This window comes from Macaca fascicularis, chromosome 4, assembly GCF_037993035.2.
Source record: "Macaca fascicularis isolate 582-1 chromosome 4, T2T-MFA8v1.1".
In the NCBI taxonomy this organism is placed as follows: Eukaryota; Metazoa; Chordata; class Mammalia; order Primates; family Cercopithecidae; genus Macaca; species Macaca fascicularis.
Genome location: NC_088378.1, coordinates 57909812 through 57926605, shown reverse-complemented (window position 1 = coordinate 57926605; position 16794 = coordinate 57909812). Strand labels below are relative to the sequence as shown.

The window sequence follows — 16794 nt, the reverse complement described above, 5'->3', positions numbered from 1 at the left end:
TTTTTTTACTGTGGAGAAACTCTTCAGTTTAATGAGGTCCCCTTTGTGAATTTTTGTTGTTGTTGTTGTTGCAAATGCTTTTGGTGTCTTCTTCATGATATCTTTGTCAGGTACTATGTCCAAAGTGGCACTTCCTAGCTTATCTTCCAGGATTTTTATAGTTTTGGGACTTACATTTAAATCTTTAATGTCGAGTTATTTTGCATATATGGTGAAACGTAGAGGTTCAGTTTCATTCTTCTGCACACGGCTAGCCAGTTATCCCAGCACCATTTGTTGAATTAGGACTCTTTCCCCATTGCTTGTTTTTGCTGATTTTGTTGAAGGTTAGAAGGTGTGAAGGTTTCTTTCTGAGCTCTATTCTGTTCCACTGATCTAAGTGTCTATTTTTGTACCAGTACCATTCTGTTTTGATCACCGCAGCCTTATATTATAGTTTGAAGTCAGGCAATGTGATGCCTCTGGCTTTGTTCCTTTTGCTTATCATTATTTTGGCTATTTGGGCTCTTTCTTAATTCCAAATAACTTTTAGATTAGATTTTTCTAATTCTGTGAAAAATGACATTGGTATTGATAGAGATAGTGTTGCATCTATAAATTGCTTTTGGAAGTATGGCCATTTTAACTATATTGATTCTCCAACCCATCAGCATGAAATATTTTCCCATGTATTTGTGTTGTATCTGATTTTTTTCACCCATGTTTTGTAGATTCTCTTTTTCCATACAAAATCTGGTAGAATCACTTATTTATTACTCCAGATCATGGAGGAAAAATGAAATAACATTAATTCTCTACTGAGTAATACAACAAAATTCTAAACTCAGTAGCTTTTAGGGAAATATAACTTTTTACTTAAATAACAGTACAGAGCAATAAATTACTAAAGGATACAATCATTAATATACATTTTTTGTTATTAAATAATTAAACAATTCTCTTTCAGGGTATGGAAAGAATCCCTGGAGGTCTGAAGTCTAACATGATTGTTTTCCTGACAATATCATTTGCAAGAAAGAGATCGTCTTTCAAAGAAGTACTTGATTTTCCAAACAAAAACAGAAGAAAGAAAATGCTGACATATCTTGTTTAGTCAGCCAGAAGTTTAAGTGCAAAAATTCCATCAGGTAGCACCAAGAGAAAATTGCATAATATGTTAGGAATAACTCCTGGTAAATTTGTTGGCAAAAAGAATCAAGGCAGTGAATGAGCTGTTGGGTCCATGGTGTCATCACGATCTGCTAGAGGCCTCTGGACATACACAGTAGGTAGTGGGCAAGTCGCCAGCCAGAAGGATGAGTTTGATCGAGACCCTGCTCACAGGGGCTTTTTGGTATCATCTTTTTTTTTTTTTTTTTTTTTTTGAGACGGAGTCTCGCTCTGTCGCCCAGGCTGGAGTGCAGTGGCGGGATCTCAGCTCACTGCAAGCTCTGCCTCCCGGGTTCAGGCCATTCTCCTGCCTCAGCCTCCCGAGTAGCTGGGACTACAGGCGCCCGCCACCTCGCCCGGCTAGTTTTTTTGTATTTTTTAGTAGAGACGGGGTTTCACCGTGTTGGCCAGGAGGGTCTTGATCTCCTGACCTCGTGATCCACCCATCTCGGCCTCCCAAAGTGCTGGGATTACAGGCTTGAGCCACCGCGCCCGGCTGGTATCATCTTTAACCTTCAGAAGGGACACAAATGTTGGTTTAATAGGCAGAGAACCCGGATCACTTTTCCAGGGTAATCTTTCCCTAGTCACTCCATGTCTCAGATCCCCCTGCACTAAGGGACCTATTTTTCCCTTGAGGCCCAACCCTGGTGACTGCAGCTTGGACCAACCTCTTTCCTCCTTTGTCACATCACAGAGTCAGTCCAGGCACTGCACCTGACCAGGGCATGGAGTGGAGGGGCCCACAGGTCTGAAGCTGGTAGTGATGGGTCCGCGCCCTCACTCAAGGCCCTCTCTATGATCTGATGAGAGGGCCTAAAACATGGCAAGGAGTGGGGCAGACATCCAAAGACAGGGTTCTGTATTCCTGTGCCCTTGGCCTTGGGTCGGCCTGCAGGCAAACATCCTTCTTTCTCCTTCTTCTTGAGCCTTTCCTCACACTGGGAGCAGCACCCATAGCTCTGAAGGTATCTGTCCCTGTTCCACCTTATCCATTCCTGGTGCAGCCCAGTGGTGCCCGTGGAACCCCAGCAGCACCTCAGACCCCCCTTCCCCTGAATCCACTCTGCTCCTGGCAGGGCTATCAGCCGGCTCAAGATCTGGGGTGTGCAGGAGGGTGATGGCAGGGGAGCTGCCTCAGGGCCCAGACTCAAACCCCACGGGTCCATGTAACTGACTTTTTAAATATCCTTCTCTTGAGCAGCCTCTACTCTTTATCTTCCACCTTAATTCCTGGAACCCAAGCCACTTTCGGTAGGAAGGCAGCCCTGTACTCCCACTTTTTTCATTAGGTGTACCAAGGCTCTCCCAGCCCCCTCCTCCTGGGATTACACCCAGATCTCTCTCTTAGCCTCAGAGATGGAATCCCCCTTCCCTTTCACATCTCATGTAAAACTACCATGATGCACCTAACTCAATTAAGAGGACTGCCCATATCTGAATTCCTGCTGCCTGCAGGCCACACACCCTTCCTGAATAGGAACCTGCTCTGAATCATGCCCGAACTTGTTAAACCTCAAGCTCAACAGACTCTGAGCCTTGGTATGGGCCCCTCCTTTTCCCTCTGGACTCTGAAGGTGAGAATCCATCAGTAATCAGGAATGAGCTGCCCAGGTCATTGCCAACAGGTGACACAAGGTTTCATTCACCTGTCTCATGTCAGGATGAGAAGGTCCCAGCCACAGGGAGGGGTGGGACTCTGGGAATTCTCTTTTCCCGTCCTGCCTCCTCACCCACCTGCTCCTTGTTCAACTTGCAATTCTGCCCACAGTACCTGTCACTCTAAACGACTCTCCTCAGATGCCAGCTAGGATGAAGCAGCAGAGGATGATGAGGAGGCAGCAAAGGATGAGGGTGGTGGCCGTGGCCCTGAGTTGGGTTGTGCCTGAGGACATGGTGAGTGATGCTGAAATGGAAACACAAAAGTGACAACCCTTGTCCAGGCCCCAAATCTGAGGAGACACCTCCTCAGTTCCAGCCACCCTAGGTCATCCTGGAAGGCAGAAGTTTTGTCCCCTCCCCGCTGGTGTGGGGCAGCCGGTGTGACAGGTCCTGGGTTGGGAAGGGAGAGGGGGTGTCCCCTGTCCTCAGGGAGCTCACACAGCTGCTGAGGGAAGCAAGGTGACAGCACAGCCCACCCTCCTGCTGTGGTGGAAAAGGAGGTGATGCTCCAGAGTTGGGGAGGGGAGGGTCTCTGGGCTGGCGTTGGAGGTGGTTTTGATGGATTTCCAGAACCAGACGAGGGAAAGGAAAGGAAAAGTGATTCTCAAAAGAGGAAACACTAAGGAGAAAAGTCTGAAAACACAGTGACACCTGCAGTTTCAAGGTTGGTGAGAAATCCACAGTGCGGGGAATAGAAGCAAGTGCAATGAAGAATAGGAGTCAGGAGGGAGAAGGGAGAGGAGGATGGGAGAGCACAGGCACGCCAGCACCCCCAGGAGGAGCGCCCCATGAGGGGGTCATTTTAACATAAACGTGTATACTGGGATGACTGAAGCTGAACTCAAGAACTAGTTTCTCGAGATCACCATTTCTGATCTCATTCCAGATCCCCGTTTCTTTCTGCTGTTACCTCCTGCACTTGGCTCCAGGGTGCTGTCCATGCCCATCAAGAAGTCCTTTAGCCATCTTGTGCAGTCTCCCATTGAGATGTAATGGAAGGACATGGTCACATCCTTGTCATTCTCCCACTTTTCTTTCATCTTTCTGGCTCCAGGATGAACCGTTGTCCACATTCTGTTCTCTGAGTCAAAGAGGAGGAAGACCTGTCCATCGAAACCGAACTGCCAAGATCCACTGCTGTGTCCTTCGGCTTTCTGCTCACAAGACACTCGGGCCTGCAGGGTGAGGGGTTCTGCCCCCATCAGAGAGAGATCAGCTCTGGTCTTGACACATGTTGAGCCCCCATCCTACTCTGCTTACAATTTCCCGGCCTTACTCTCTCTGCCACACCTTGCCTTGCCTCTAGACCTCTTAAGGGGTTAGATGACCTTCCATTTGTTTTTTGTTTTTTTTTTTTTTTTTTTGAGACAAAGTCTCACTCTGTTGCCCAGGCTGGAGTGCAGTGGCACAACCTCGGCTCACTGCAGCCTCTGCTTCCTGGGTTCAAACGATCCTCCTGCCTCAGCCTCCCAAGTGGCTGGGATTACAGGTGTGCACCACTATGCCCAGCTAACTTTTGCATTTTTAGTAGCGACAGGGTTTCACCATGTTTGTCAGGCTGGTCTCAAATTCCTGACCTTGTGATCAGCCCACCTCAGCCTCCCAAAGTGCTGGGATTGTAGTCATGAGCCACCGCGCCCAGCCCCCATTTGTATTTTTACGTGAAAACTATAAATGCCTCTAACCTACCACTGTATCTGCTCCCTCCTGTCCTGGGCCATCTGAAACTTACCTCTGGGTGTGTAATTCTCCAGCTGAATGTCAAGCAGTTGCTCTGTGAGCATGTCCACCACCTCTCTCAGTACTGGGTTCTGTGCTTTCCAGGCCTTTGTGACACTAAATTTCTTCCCCAGGGGACTGACGGGTGTGACTATCTTGTTGCCACAGTCATAGTGAAGAAAAGTCTTTTTATCCACCTGGCCTTGAACCGCACACCATCGTCGTCCAGGTCTAAATTTAGGGATGATGGTGATTTCATAGCAAAGAGAGTGAAGGTCTGTGGAGAAAGGCAGGTGAGGGGTGGGTGGGGAGAAAGAGACCCCTAGTTAGCCCTCCTTCACACTGTGACAATAAGAGGATGCCTTTTGCAGGCTGGGCTGGCCCAGGAAGGAGTGCCCCCTCCAGAACTGTGGTGTCCACAATACTAAGGCGAGTGCTCGCCCCTTGCATGAGGACAAGGAGGAGGTGGAGGAGGAAGAGGAGGAGGTCTCTGCCTGCTGAGAAACCACATGTCCCCAGACATGTCCCACTGCCCCTCTGTCCACATCAGTCAACATACGACCTTGCTAGAGAGGTGCCAGGGCTGCTAGAGGAGGAAGGGCCTGGATGCCAGAGGATCTTCAGCAGCAGCCTGCGTTGACTGTGGGAGGTGGGAGAGGGTGTGAGGGATGCCCCTGAAGGTGCTGGTACATGGTGCAATAGAGTGAGGATGGGACCCCATTGGATAAAGAAGAATTGATTATCATGGTCACAGGATTTAACATGTTGGCAAAGTCCCCAGTGATGGTGCACATCTGCTATGAGGATGCCTTCCTGAAACCCTGGACAAAGGGATGGTCCACGCAGCAAGAAAGGGAAAATCTGAAAGTCTAAGGCAGGTAGTAGAGGGAGGGATCACAGGATCAGAGAAGTGCCCATGCCAGAGGGGTCTGAGTGTGAAAATCCAGAACAATGTCCATCCACTGTGCTCATGGGAAACCTGTAGGACTCCTGTTTACCCAGTATATAAAGAAGGCCCCATGAGAAGACACCAAAATGGAATGAAGCTTAGGGATGCCTATTGCTGAAGGCCAGGGTTGGGGGTAGGAGATGCTCTTCCTGAAATGGGCTCCCAGTAGTAATGGGATGAAAAATTCTGAAATTACAGATTCCAGCTGGAGGCTGTCAACTGTCAGGAGCAAGGAGGGTGCAATGATGGAAATGATTAGAGAAGTCACAATGCCAGCTGGGAACCTCAGTCATACAAAGCTATGCCCATGACTCATAGAACAAAGGGGTCCAAAATCTAAAAGAGCTAGAAACTCAACCTGGATACTGCTGGATTTAAATAATCACAACAAACAGCGATAAAACAAATGATGGATGACCAGGAGGCTGAAAGTAGCCAGTCCTTCAAAAACAAGGATAGTTTGTCCAATTTGCAGAATAAAGCCACTTCTCAGACCATGAACCCATGACTAGAAGAAGACACCAGTTTCCACTGAGGAAGGACCCTTTAACCCCGCAGCAAGTACAATGGGTCCTTGTGGCCTTCTACAAAGATATTTTGGCCACTAAAGTTTTCTGTGAAAGGCAATTTTATAAATATGCAAAGGTGTGCAGGGAATATATTCTCCATTGTAACTACTCAACTCTGCTGTTGTAGTTCAAAAGCAGCCATAGACAATCCATGAATGATGAGCGAGGCTGGACGTGCCTTAAGTGCCCGATGACCCAAGGCCCCCTAAGATCCTAGAGGTACATGTGGTTGCAATATCTAATTGGAGAATCACAACAAAGATTCCATGTGAATGTTCAGAGGCAAGGCAATGCCACTCACAGCAAGGAAATCTCAACATTAAACAGTGGCTCCTGTAGAGTACTGTGCCTTGGCAAAGATGGGGCCTTCGGCAATGTGAGGGCAGTGACCATCCAGCCTCAGAGCTGCCCATTATGGATAGACTCCTCACCCTCTAGGTCATTAGGAAGATAGGCCTGGCAGTGAGAAGACACAGGTGGGTCTCCTGGGATGGGCAGGAGCAGGGCCACAGAGAACCAAAAAGCTGCACAAGCAGTTGGCCACGATCTGCAGGACACCACGTGGCTGTACCCCCTCACCCTCAGCTCATACCTGAGGCTTTAGGGAGGGTCCCTGATGGCCCCTGTAGACCATAGATGCCACTCAGCAGCAAAGGAGGGAAAAATAAGCCCCCAACTATGGCACCCCCACTCCCATCACATCCACACCACCCAGAAGCCACAGACAAGGTAGGATCACCTTCTACTCTCCAACTGACACCCGAGACATTACTTGGAGATGACACCCTAAGGGATGGGACACTGTAATCCCCTCATCTGGGATCAGCAACCTAGGACAGGGTCTGAATCTCGTCCCCCCTCATTTGCAGGTTGCCATTTCCTGCTGCTGCTCTACAAAGGGACAGGACTGGACACAGAGAGCAGAACCCAAGGACGGCAAAGATCACAGGGCATCCTTCCTCCCTTTCTAAAAAGGCTTTGCTGGCCCCTGTCTACACAGTGACTGTTCTCTACCAGGCTGGCTCCCCAGTAGGAAGAACAGGCTTCATTAGGAAGAACAGGCGGGTCTGGGCCCCAAGGGCAGAATGGGGCGCCTCTAATCACCAGAGTTCCCAGGGTCATTATGGAGGGAATGGTGCTTCCCATGCCCTCTGCACAGGTTCCGAGGGGAGTTTGGGGTGTGTTTGCTGGGGTGTGTCCTCAGCCAAGAGGCAGAAGGTGCCACGTGGTGTAGGAGGTGGTGAGGGCCCCTTCATGGATGGGGAGACCAGCTGGGGTGACCAGCTGGGCTGAGGTGGGAAGTAAGAGGATGTGACCTGGGTGGTGGCAGTGGATGGTGAGGGGAGGGGTGGGGGGTGTCTGCTGAGCCCCTGGGTGCAGGTGAATGTCTGCAAGAAAAGTGCAGGGGAAAATTCAAGGGCAAGGAGCCCTGGGGGTGCTGGAGGGTTTGAGTGGGTGAGAGCAGAGCAGGCCTGTGGCTGGTGGGAGTGTCTGTGATCGCGTCCCTGTGGAACCGCCTTCACCCCTGTCCTGTCCCCAGCTCGGGTTCCAGGGGCTCTGACTTTTCCTTCCCGAGGGCGGGTGGGACTGCCAGGCTGCACCAGGGATCCCCACCCCACCTCGCTCTCTGCAGCCCTCTGGCCCCTCCACCCTCCTGTCAGCCTTCTTTCCTCCCCCGCTCCTTTTTGCTTCTCCCCTGTCAAGAAGCAGCCTCGGGGAGTGGACCCGGCAGGGAGGAGCCACCGACCGGAACTGAACGGGGGCGCAGTTCGGGGAGATCTCCTCCGTCCTTCCCGAAGCCTCCCCTCCTCTAAAAACCGCTGCAGTTCACAGCCCCTCAGGTTTGGCCCCCGCCTGGCTTAGGCTCCATCCACGAACTCACCAGCTCGCCCAGCCCGGGACCAGAGCGACGGCAGGAGCAAAAGCAGGAGGCACAGAAGGATCTTGGTAGTGGCGGCCGCTGCCATTGGGGACCCAGAGCGCTGGGGATGAGAGACTTGATGGAAGGGGAGCCTGGAAGATGAATCCTGTCAAGAGTGCAAAGCTGGCTTAAGGCGGCTTAAGGCGGCGCGTTCCATGTTTCCCGCCGTCGTCACAGCGGCTAGAAATATGGTTGGCTGCCCTGCCGGCGTCCCTCCCCTTTGCCCTAGCCTTTGGGTTGGAGTTTGGATGTTGCCCCGGCCCCTGCGAGGACACGGTTCCTTCCACAACAGACTCATTTAATCATCACAGCATTTTTTTGAAGGTGAAGAAACTTGCAGAGGAATACTCAGCCGCGGCGGCGTCTCCCTGTCCCCGACTGGGCCCGCGACACTCTCCCTTCCTCCGCTGGCGCCGCGGTGTCCCTGAGTCACCCCGCTCTGGGCGCAGCCATGGGCCTGATCGCGTTCCCTCCACTACTTCCTCAGTTCCCAGTGGACGTGGTTACAGTCTGGGCTAGGTTTTATTATTTATTTATTTAGAGACAGAGTTTCGCTCTTGTTGACCAGGCTGGAATGCAGTGGCGTGATCTTGGCTCATCGCAACCGCCGCCCCCAGGGTTCAAGGGATTCTCTGGCCTCAGCTTCCGGAGTAGCTGGGATTACAGGTGCCCTCCGCCACGCCCGCCCGGCGAATTGTTTGTATTTTTGGTAGACATGGGATTTCACCGTGTTGGCCAAGCTGGTCTCAAATTCCTGACTTCAGGTGATCCACCCGCCTGGGCCTCCTAAAGTGCTGGGATTACAGGCGTGAACCACCGCGCCTGGCCCGGGCTAGGTTTTATTACAGGAACAGCAGGCAAGGTTTCAGAGGTTTAAAACAACATATAGTACACTAAACAATTGGTCAAGATGGTAAATTTTATCTTCTATGTTTTCACCAAAATTAAACAGCTTAAAAAATTTCTTAAATATTTATGTCTTGCTCCTGCTCTGCCCAATGCAGATTGGTCAAAAGAGTCTACTCATTGAAATCGAGGACAGCATTGAGGACCTCGTCCCTAAAATCTCAACCTGTGACACACTTGCCGATTTAGAAAGCTCCTCAGAGAGATGGGCCCTGAGCTCCCAGTTCAGCAGCTTCCCTGGCCCAGGTCCAGGGATGGCGCAGGGGGCTCAGCAGAGCAGGTTGTAGAGAAAGTTCCTGGTGGTTCCCCACTGTCAGCGCATTCTGCTGGCCTGTTCCCCCCAGGCAAAGGGCCAGCCACCCTTCAAAGCTGGACACAAATACCCCTTCCCACGTGTGTCCCCCATCTCCCCACAATACAGAACACCCTCCTGCTCCCTGAGACCTGGATCCACAGTGAGCGCATCTGCATCTCCCTGTGTGACAATTGCTCACACAATTTATGTGTGTGAGCATGTGTGTGACAGAGTCATGCTCTGTCACCAGTCTGGAGTGCAGTGGCACGATCATAATTCACTGAATCTTCAACCTCCTGGGCTCAAGGCTTTCTCCCCACTCAGTATCGGAGAGTGTGGGGCGAGGTAGTCTGAGCCACTAGCAGAGCCATCCTCTAGTTACTGTTTCCTATGCCCTGGCAGATGCTTCAGTAGTATTCACTAGTGAATTTACCATGCCCTGTGTTAGATTGGTCTGGGGGCCAAGTGAGTCTTGGCTATAGTGCAACTGGGGCGAGTCATTCTGCCAGGATTAGGAACTGTGTTACTCGGGAAACTTTTCTCATCACCCACCCCAATCCTGTCCCAGATGGGAGGAGCAGTGAGTGCTGTGTCCAGGCTCCCTGCCTTTCCAGTGCTCCCAGCATCACACCCAGCTCCTCCCCAGATGGTGTGGGGTCTGAGCTCTGCATGTTCACCATGCTCCCACCATTAGCTCCCCATCTTCACTGCCCTCCCAGTATTTTCCCAGCCCCTTCAGGGTCACTGCCTGACCAGGTGGGGGTTGGGTGAAGAGGCAGAGGTCAGGACAAACCCCTGGTCCAGTCTGACTTTAGGTTCCTCTCTGAAATGCGACTGCACACCATCCTGCTCCTCTGGCAACCTCAGTTAGGATCATCTGTAGGGCAGTGTAGAATCTGGGCCAGTGATTACTAATTCCTGCCACCATGGCTTTTCAAGTATATTGATTTTTCCTAAAACGGATAAACAGACTAGCAATAAGTTATGGAAACACTGTTTTCCTTACTAACAATAGAGATGTGATTATGTATCAATTCTGGTTTTTAAAACAAATATAAGCCCATAGGCACTCTATTGAACGCAAATTCTATCTCAACATAGCACACGTTGAAGATCTTCCAATACCCTCACATACAGATTCTTTTCCTTTTTATTTTTGCACGACATTACATAGAATGACTGCATCACAACAAAAGTAACCAGAGTCTGTGTCTGAAGATCCAGATGGTCTCCAGTCAGTTACTTTTACAGACACGAAATGCTGCAGAAACTGTGTTTGTATGAATTTCAATTCAATTGTGTAGAATAGATTTCCAGACACGGAATTGCTGTGCAAACTAATGCACCTTTAAAGCATCTCATGTCACGGGATGGCAATGCTGGTGACACTCTTGTCTGTGATTGTGAAGACCTAGCTTGGACAGAGGAGGGTGAAACATTCACTGTAGAAGGAGGGGAAACTGTTACAGGCTTCCTGAGGGACAGGGTGACAGGGTTCATAGAGTCAAAACTATCCAAGTCTGCATTAAGAATATGTATGTATATGCGTTTGAAATGGTATAAACACTCCCTGGAAAGATGAGAAGAATCAAAAAAACTTTCCTCCCAGACATGTGGCCAATGAGAGTGGACGCAGGCAGGGGCTGAGGAGCTTTTCACACATGACTTTTCATGGTTTCGATTCTGAAACACGTGAAAATGTGGAGGCGAAGTAGTACGGAAGAGTGGGGCCGGGAGTCCCAGCGACGGTCACAAGGTGGGCTCGCCTGATCTGTTTGGGGCCCCAAGGGTCCGGGGATGCAGAACCCGGGCAGCGGCATGCGGGTCTGCTACAGAGATGAGACATTTTTTTCTAGATATTTACGCAACGGTGTTGTCACAGGGGGGATATTATAGGGGATTTTTTATTTCAACCACAGATGACTTTCGGGGAAAGTTCGCACATAGAGTTTCAATTTCCATCCTTCTGCGTGCTCTCCGGGTTCTGCGCGCTCCTCCCAGGACGCTCGCTCCGCCCGAGCTCCGGACCCGGGTCCTGCCCGATGGAGACTGCGGAGTGGGTGCCACGCTGCCAGTCGATGCTCCCAGGCCTCCGAGTCCACAGCCTCCGAACAAAACGGCCTGGGAGGACTCGCCAGTCGCCGCAAGGAACCGTGGGAGGACTCGCCAGTCGCGGCAAGGAACCGTGGCAGGAGGACACAGGAAATGCAAGCCCGGGTGGGGTGAAGAGCACGAGGTTCCTCCTATATCCTCGCGGGGACTTTGCCACCGGCTCAGTGTGGAGACGTCCCCGTCCCGCTCGGATCCCTGGGGATCCGACAGTGTGGCCGCCGCGAGGACCCGCATCCTTCTTGCCCTGGGGCTGCTGCGGGAGGGCGCCCGGGGCGCACTAGGTCCTGAGTGCCCAGGGTCCAACAGGGTCTTCCCGTTGACGCCTCCCCGACCCCGCCGCTCGCGGTCCAGGGCTCCTGGTTTCTCCACTGGGCTGGGGGCTCGGAGCAAGGACGTCGTGAAGCAGAAAAAACCTTGGGATGGTTGGAAATGAACGATGGGAGGGTAAACCAGAGAAAGGGAGAGGAAGGAAGCAGGTAGAGCCAGCAAACAAAGAGAAACCTACGCCAGGAAAATGGAAAGATGACACAAGCACAGCGCCTACACTCTATCTACTCTCCATCTCCTCCTCTCCACCTTGCAAGGAACGCAGGCCCCACCGCATCCACCCTCACTGTGTTTGGAGTCACCCACTCTAGCGGGGTAAGGCGTCCCCTTGTAGATGCTGTTGGCATTGCCCTGAGGGCTGTGGACACTGAGCACCTCTTCCTGGGCTCACTGACATTTGCATTCTTCTTCTGATGTCAGTGGGCAACGGATGGTCCCCAAACTCTGATGATAACTCGACCCAGCTGGTGTCGGGCTCTTGACACTGCCTGGGGAAATGAATTCTAGGACCAGTGAGAAAATAGAGACACGACGGAGATGTTTTTGTAAAAGGAAAAGTACACACTCATGTAAAGGGAGTGCAGATGAACTCAAGAGAGAGGCAGGTGCAAGGGGGTTTGGGGTTGCCACCTTTCTGGATTTCTTTAACCAAGAGATAGAGTATTCATGAAAATTCCTGAAAGAAGGTGGAGATTTCTCAGAACTGTGGCGCCACCCATTTTTACGCCAAATATCGGTGTTCTCAGAATTGCCAGGACACTGGTGGGTGTGTGTTTAGTGTGTTAATGAGTGTATAATAGGGTCCTAGGTGAAACCGAGGTCAAACCCAGGGCCACGCTGGGTCCACTCATTCTTAGCCAGCTTGGTCCATACTCTGTCTTTTTGGATTTTATCAGCCCACAGCCTCTGCAGATATTTCATCAGATTCCTTTTCCTAGTCACCTGAAACTGCTGCCTAAAATTTTCTCTTCTTTTGTGAGCACACTGAATTATACCTGTCTCACTTTGGAGAAACATCTTTTTGAATTCTTTGCATATATTTAATTGGGTTATTTTGCTTTATAATGTTGAATCTTTATATATTCAGGATACCAGTCCCTTCCTAGATACACGATTTTCAAATACTTTCTCTCATTCTAAGTTTTTTTTAACCTTATGAATGGAGTCCTTTTTGAAGCACAAAAGTTTTACATTTTCATGAAATGAAATTAAACTACCTTTTATTTTGCTATTTGTGCTATTGACATATACAGTACTTAAGAAGCATTTGCCAAATCCGGGATCACAACATTTACTGCTCTGTTTTCTTCTGAGACTTTCATTGTTTCATGTCTTAGGTGGACATCTGCCATTCATCTAGAGCTAGTTTTTGTGTGTGCTGTAAGGAAGGGGTCCGCCTCATTCTTCTGCATGCACCATCCAGTTGTCCCAGCACCATTCACTGTAGCGTAGGATGCATTTGCCCAACCTCCTGTCCCTCCCTCCTGCACTCGCGGTCAGAACTGCCTCCTGCTAATGGTTCTCCCAGGATTTCCACCAATGAAATCCCCTCATGTGAATCCCATGTAGGCACCTGCTTCTCAGAGGACCTGGTCTGGTCTAAGGAGTGGATTCACCAGAGGAAATGGTATTTCATGAGATGGAACATTCTGGGAATACTGACACTCAGCAGACCCTTTAATTCATCAAAAGTGAAAAATCGCATTCTTTGGTCATTTTGGGTGCCATAATTCTTCCACCAATTTAGTTTATTGGGGTTAAATTTTGTTATTTCTGCTGCAGTTGTTGTTGTTTTCTTTGAGATGGGCTCTCACACTGTCGCCCAGGCTCAAGAGATCCTCCTACCTTAGCCTCCTGAGGAGCTGGTACTACAGTCACATGCTACTACACTTGGTTAATTTTTAAAATAATCTGTGGAGACAGGGTCTCACCATGTTGCTTGCTGTGGCTGATCTCCAACTCCTAGCCTCAAGCGATCCTCCAACATTGGCCTCCCAAAGTTCTGGGATTACAGGAATGAGCCACCACTCCTGGCCCAAAAAGTCATTGCTTTTTAGTTTTTACTTTTCACATGGTTGTATGACATTATGTAGATTAAAATTCCATATAAGTAATTCAGGGAATGCTATACAATAAAATGCTTTCTTCAGCCACAGCTTCCTAAAAATAGATGTGGCATTCAAATGTTGTGTATTTGTCAAATCTTGAAGAAGTTTCAAACCTTTAGAGTGATTCTGCACTCTTGTTTTGGTTGACACAATAATCCATAAAAACAAGTAAAGCGCACACTCTGTTCTGGAAGCTGTAAGGAAGTGAAAGTATTGATAAGCCAAAGTGACAGTCTCTTTTGTAGACATGATCCTGCCTAAATTTCTCATGCTTCACAAAAGAGGGCCCTGAACTCCCCGCTTCTCGAGAGCTCCATGCAGTCCTTGAAGCACTCTCTGGCAGTCTCCGCAAGTGGTTGAACAGCTCCTCCTGGTCTCTGTGGGGCTTCGGAGGCTCCAGGTCCCCTACGCCCAGGGGCTGTCATGCTCACCAGGTCCCACCAAGGGTGCACCCCACCATGAGTGGTGGAGGAGACCGGGTGTAGCTGCTCCTGCCCCTACCCCTCTCCTGACCTGCCAATCTTAATAGGAGGAAGGAGTAGAGATGAGTAGAGCCATGGAGGTTGGTGCTGGAAAGAAGAGAAAGGAAGACCTGTGTTCAATTCCCCAAATTATGGGGATCCCTTTCTGAGTTCTAGCAGTCCTTTGGTAGTCTGATGATTGGATTCCTGCCATGTATCTTAAATCCTATCATATGGCAGGCACTATGCTAGGTGCTGGGTTTACATGTGGGTGATGGATGTGTCCAGTCCTCCAGGAACTTAGAATCCAGGGACAGAAACAAACATCCACGTGGGTGCTGCTGCTGATGTGATCTCCTGGAGGTGGTTGGGGGTATGAGAGGACAGAAGAGGGGGTGACTCATTCTCCCTGGGGAGTTGCATGGAGGCTTCTTGGGAGGTGACATTTCAGATTGTTCTTGTAGGAATTGGAAGAATATAGCGTAGCCAGATGGGAGAAGACAGGGCACCCGACAGAGGGACAAGCATGAGGAGGAGGCCTGGGGGTGCAAAATCATAGAACTTTCGGGAGCTATGAGAAGTCTGCAGTAATGAACCCTCAGTTACTGGGTAAACTGTTTCCACAGGGAGGAGGGAATGTCTGGAGGGACAATAGGGGAGAAAGGGTAGGCAGGAACCTGCCTTGGGGTCCCTGTCTCCCTTCACAGTAAATCAACCAGGAAATCAATTCACCATTCATACATATACATATAGCATATGCTTCCACACACACAGACAGAGAGATATGCACATACAGTCTCACACATACAGAGACATGCATGCACAGTCTCACACACACACACTACACAGGCACACACACATATGCACACACAGACATACAAAAACACATGGGAGAAACTGGGTGTCATCTCGAGAGTTGTTGTGTCTGTCCCATCCTGCCCACTCACCTATCACCTCGGGGGCTGTCTCCCAGCTCATGGAGGATTTCTGAAGCCATCAAGCAGGATGTCACTGTGTGATGTCACTGTGTTATCTGAAAGACTCAGACACCTCCTCACTCTGACCTTCCTTCCTGGTATCCTTGGTTCTCGGATGAAGCAGAGTCCTGTGGGTTTTTGCTGTAGTAGAAGAGAAACCTCTCCCCTGGGGCAGAACTGCTGGGCCACCAGAGAGCACCCCTCTGCTCTTTGCCCTCAAGGCATCTTGATCTGCAGGATGGGAGGAACTGCCCCAACCCTCTAAAATAAACTCTGTATCGACCCATCATCCACCATGATGTCACAAGCTGTGTGCCAAGGAGCTCAGGGCACAAACTCACCATGAGCACACACTCTGGGCGTATTGAAATATTTGAAAGATTAGTGGTGCCATCTGCTGGACAACACAGGAAGCACTGGTCCAAAGTATTTTATAGTTTCAACATTAGACTGACTATGCACCATTGCTTTAGATGACATTGTAGTTTTACAATCTGTGATTTCAACAGTTGCTGTGATAAAAACAAAAACAAAAACAAGAATCCCTGAAAAAATAGATATGAAATAGGAAATGAGGGTGGCTGTGTCCAATCTGCTTCCAAGGTTTGAGAAGTTGTTCAGTGCCCAGTAGGTACTCATGTCCATTAGTAAACATTTGTGCTTATTTAAGAATAAAATAAGAGCCTGCATTGCCAGGACAATCCTAAGTCAAAAGAACAAAGCTGGAGGCATCACGCTACCTGACTTCAAACTATACTGCAAGGCTACAGTAACCAAAACAGCATGGTACTGGTACCAAAACAGAGATATAGACCAATGGAACAGAACAGAGGCCTCAGAAATAACACTACACAACTACAACCATCTGATCTTTGATCTGACAAAAACAAGCAATGGGGAAAGGATTCCCTATCTAATAAATGATGCTGGGAAAACTGGCTAGTCATATGTAGAAAGTTGAAACTGGATCCCTTCCTTACACCATACACAAAAATTGACTCAAGATGGATTAAAGACTTAAATGTTAGACCTAACACCATAAAAACCCTAGAAGAAAGTCTAGGCAATACCATTCAGGACATAGGCATGGGCAAAGACTTCATGACTAAAACACTAAAAGCAATGGCAATAAAAGCCAAAATAGACAAACGTGATCTAACTAAACTAAAGAGCTTCTGCACAGCAAAAGAAACTACCATCAGAGTGAACAGGCAACCTACAGAATGGGAGAAAATCTTTGCAATCTAACCATCTGACAAAGGGCTAATATCCAGAATCTACAAAGAACTTAAACAAATTTACAAGAAAAAAAAAAAGAACCCCATCAAAAAGTGGGCAAAGGATATGAACAGACACTTCTCAAAAGAAGACATTTATGCAGCCAACAGACATACGAAAAAATGCTCATCATCACTGGTCATCAGAGAAATGCAAATGAAAACCATAATGAGATACCATCTCACACCAGTTAGAATGGCAATCATTAAAAGGTCAGGAAATAACAGATGCTGGAGAGGATATGGAGAAAGAGGAATGCTTTCACACTGTTGGTGGGAGTGTAAATTAGTTCAACCATTGTGGAAGACAGTGTGGCGATTCCTCAAGGATCTAGAACTAGAAATACCATTTGATCCAGCAA

At 49.1% G+C, this 16794-nt stretch overlaps 1 protein-coding gene across 2 annotated transcripts; it reads right to left on the bottom strand.

Moving 5' to 3' along the window:
• Positions 1–831: 831 nt before the first annotated feature.
• On the bottom strand, positions 832–8133 carry LOC102132272 (UL16-binding protein 2). Of its 2 annotated transcripts, XM_065543564.1 has the most exons (5): positions 7931–8133; positions 4544–4807; positions 3722–4003; positions 2924–3055; positions 832–1662 (listed from the first exon to the last, which is right to left on the bottom strand). In XM_065543564.1, exons 1-4 carry the CDS (start codon positions 8013–8015, stop codon positions 2946–2948), a joined length of 741 nt encoding a protein of 246 aa, XP_065399636.1. In that variant the 5' UTR covers positions 8016–8133; the 3' UTR covers positions 832–1662; positions 2924–2945. The 2 variants fall into 2 exon arrangements, with proteins under 2 accessions (XP_065399636.1, XP_005552169.3); XM_005552112.4 differs by having other exon boundaries at positions 832–3055.
• Positions 8134–16794: the final 8661 nt, after the last annotated feature.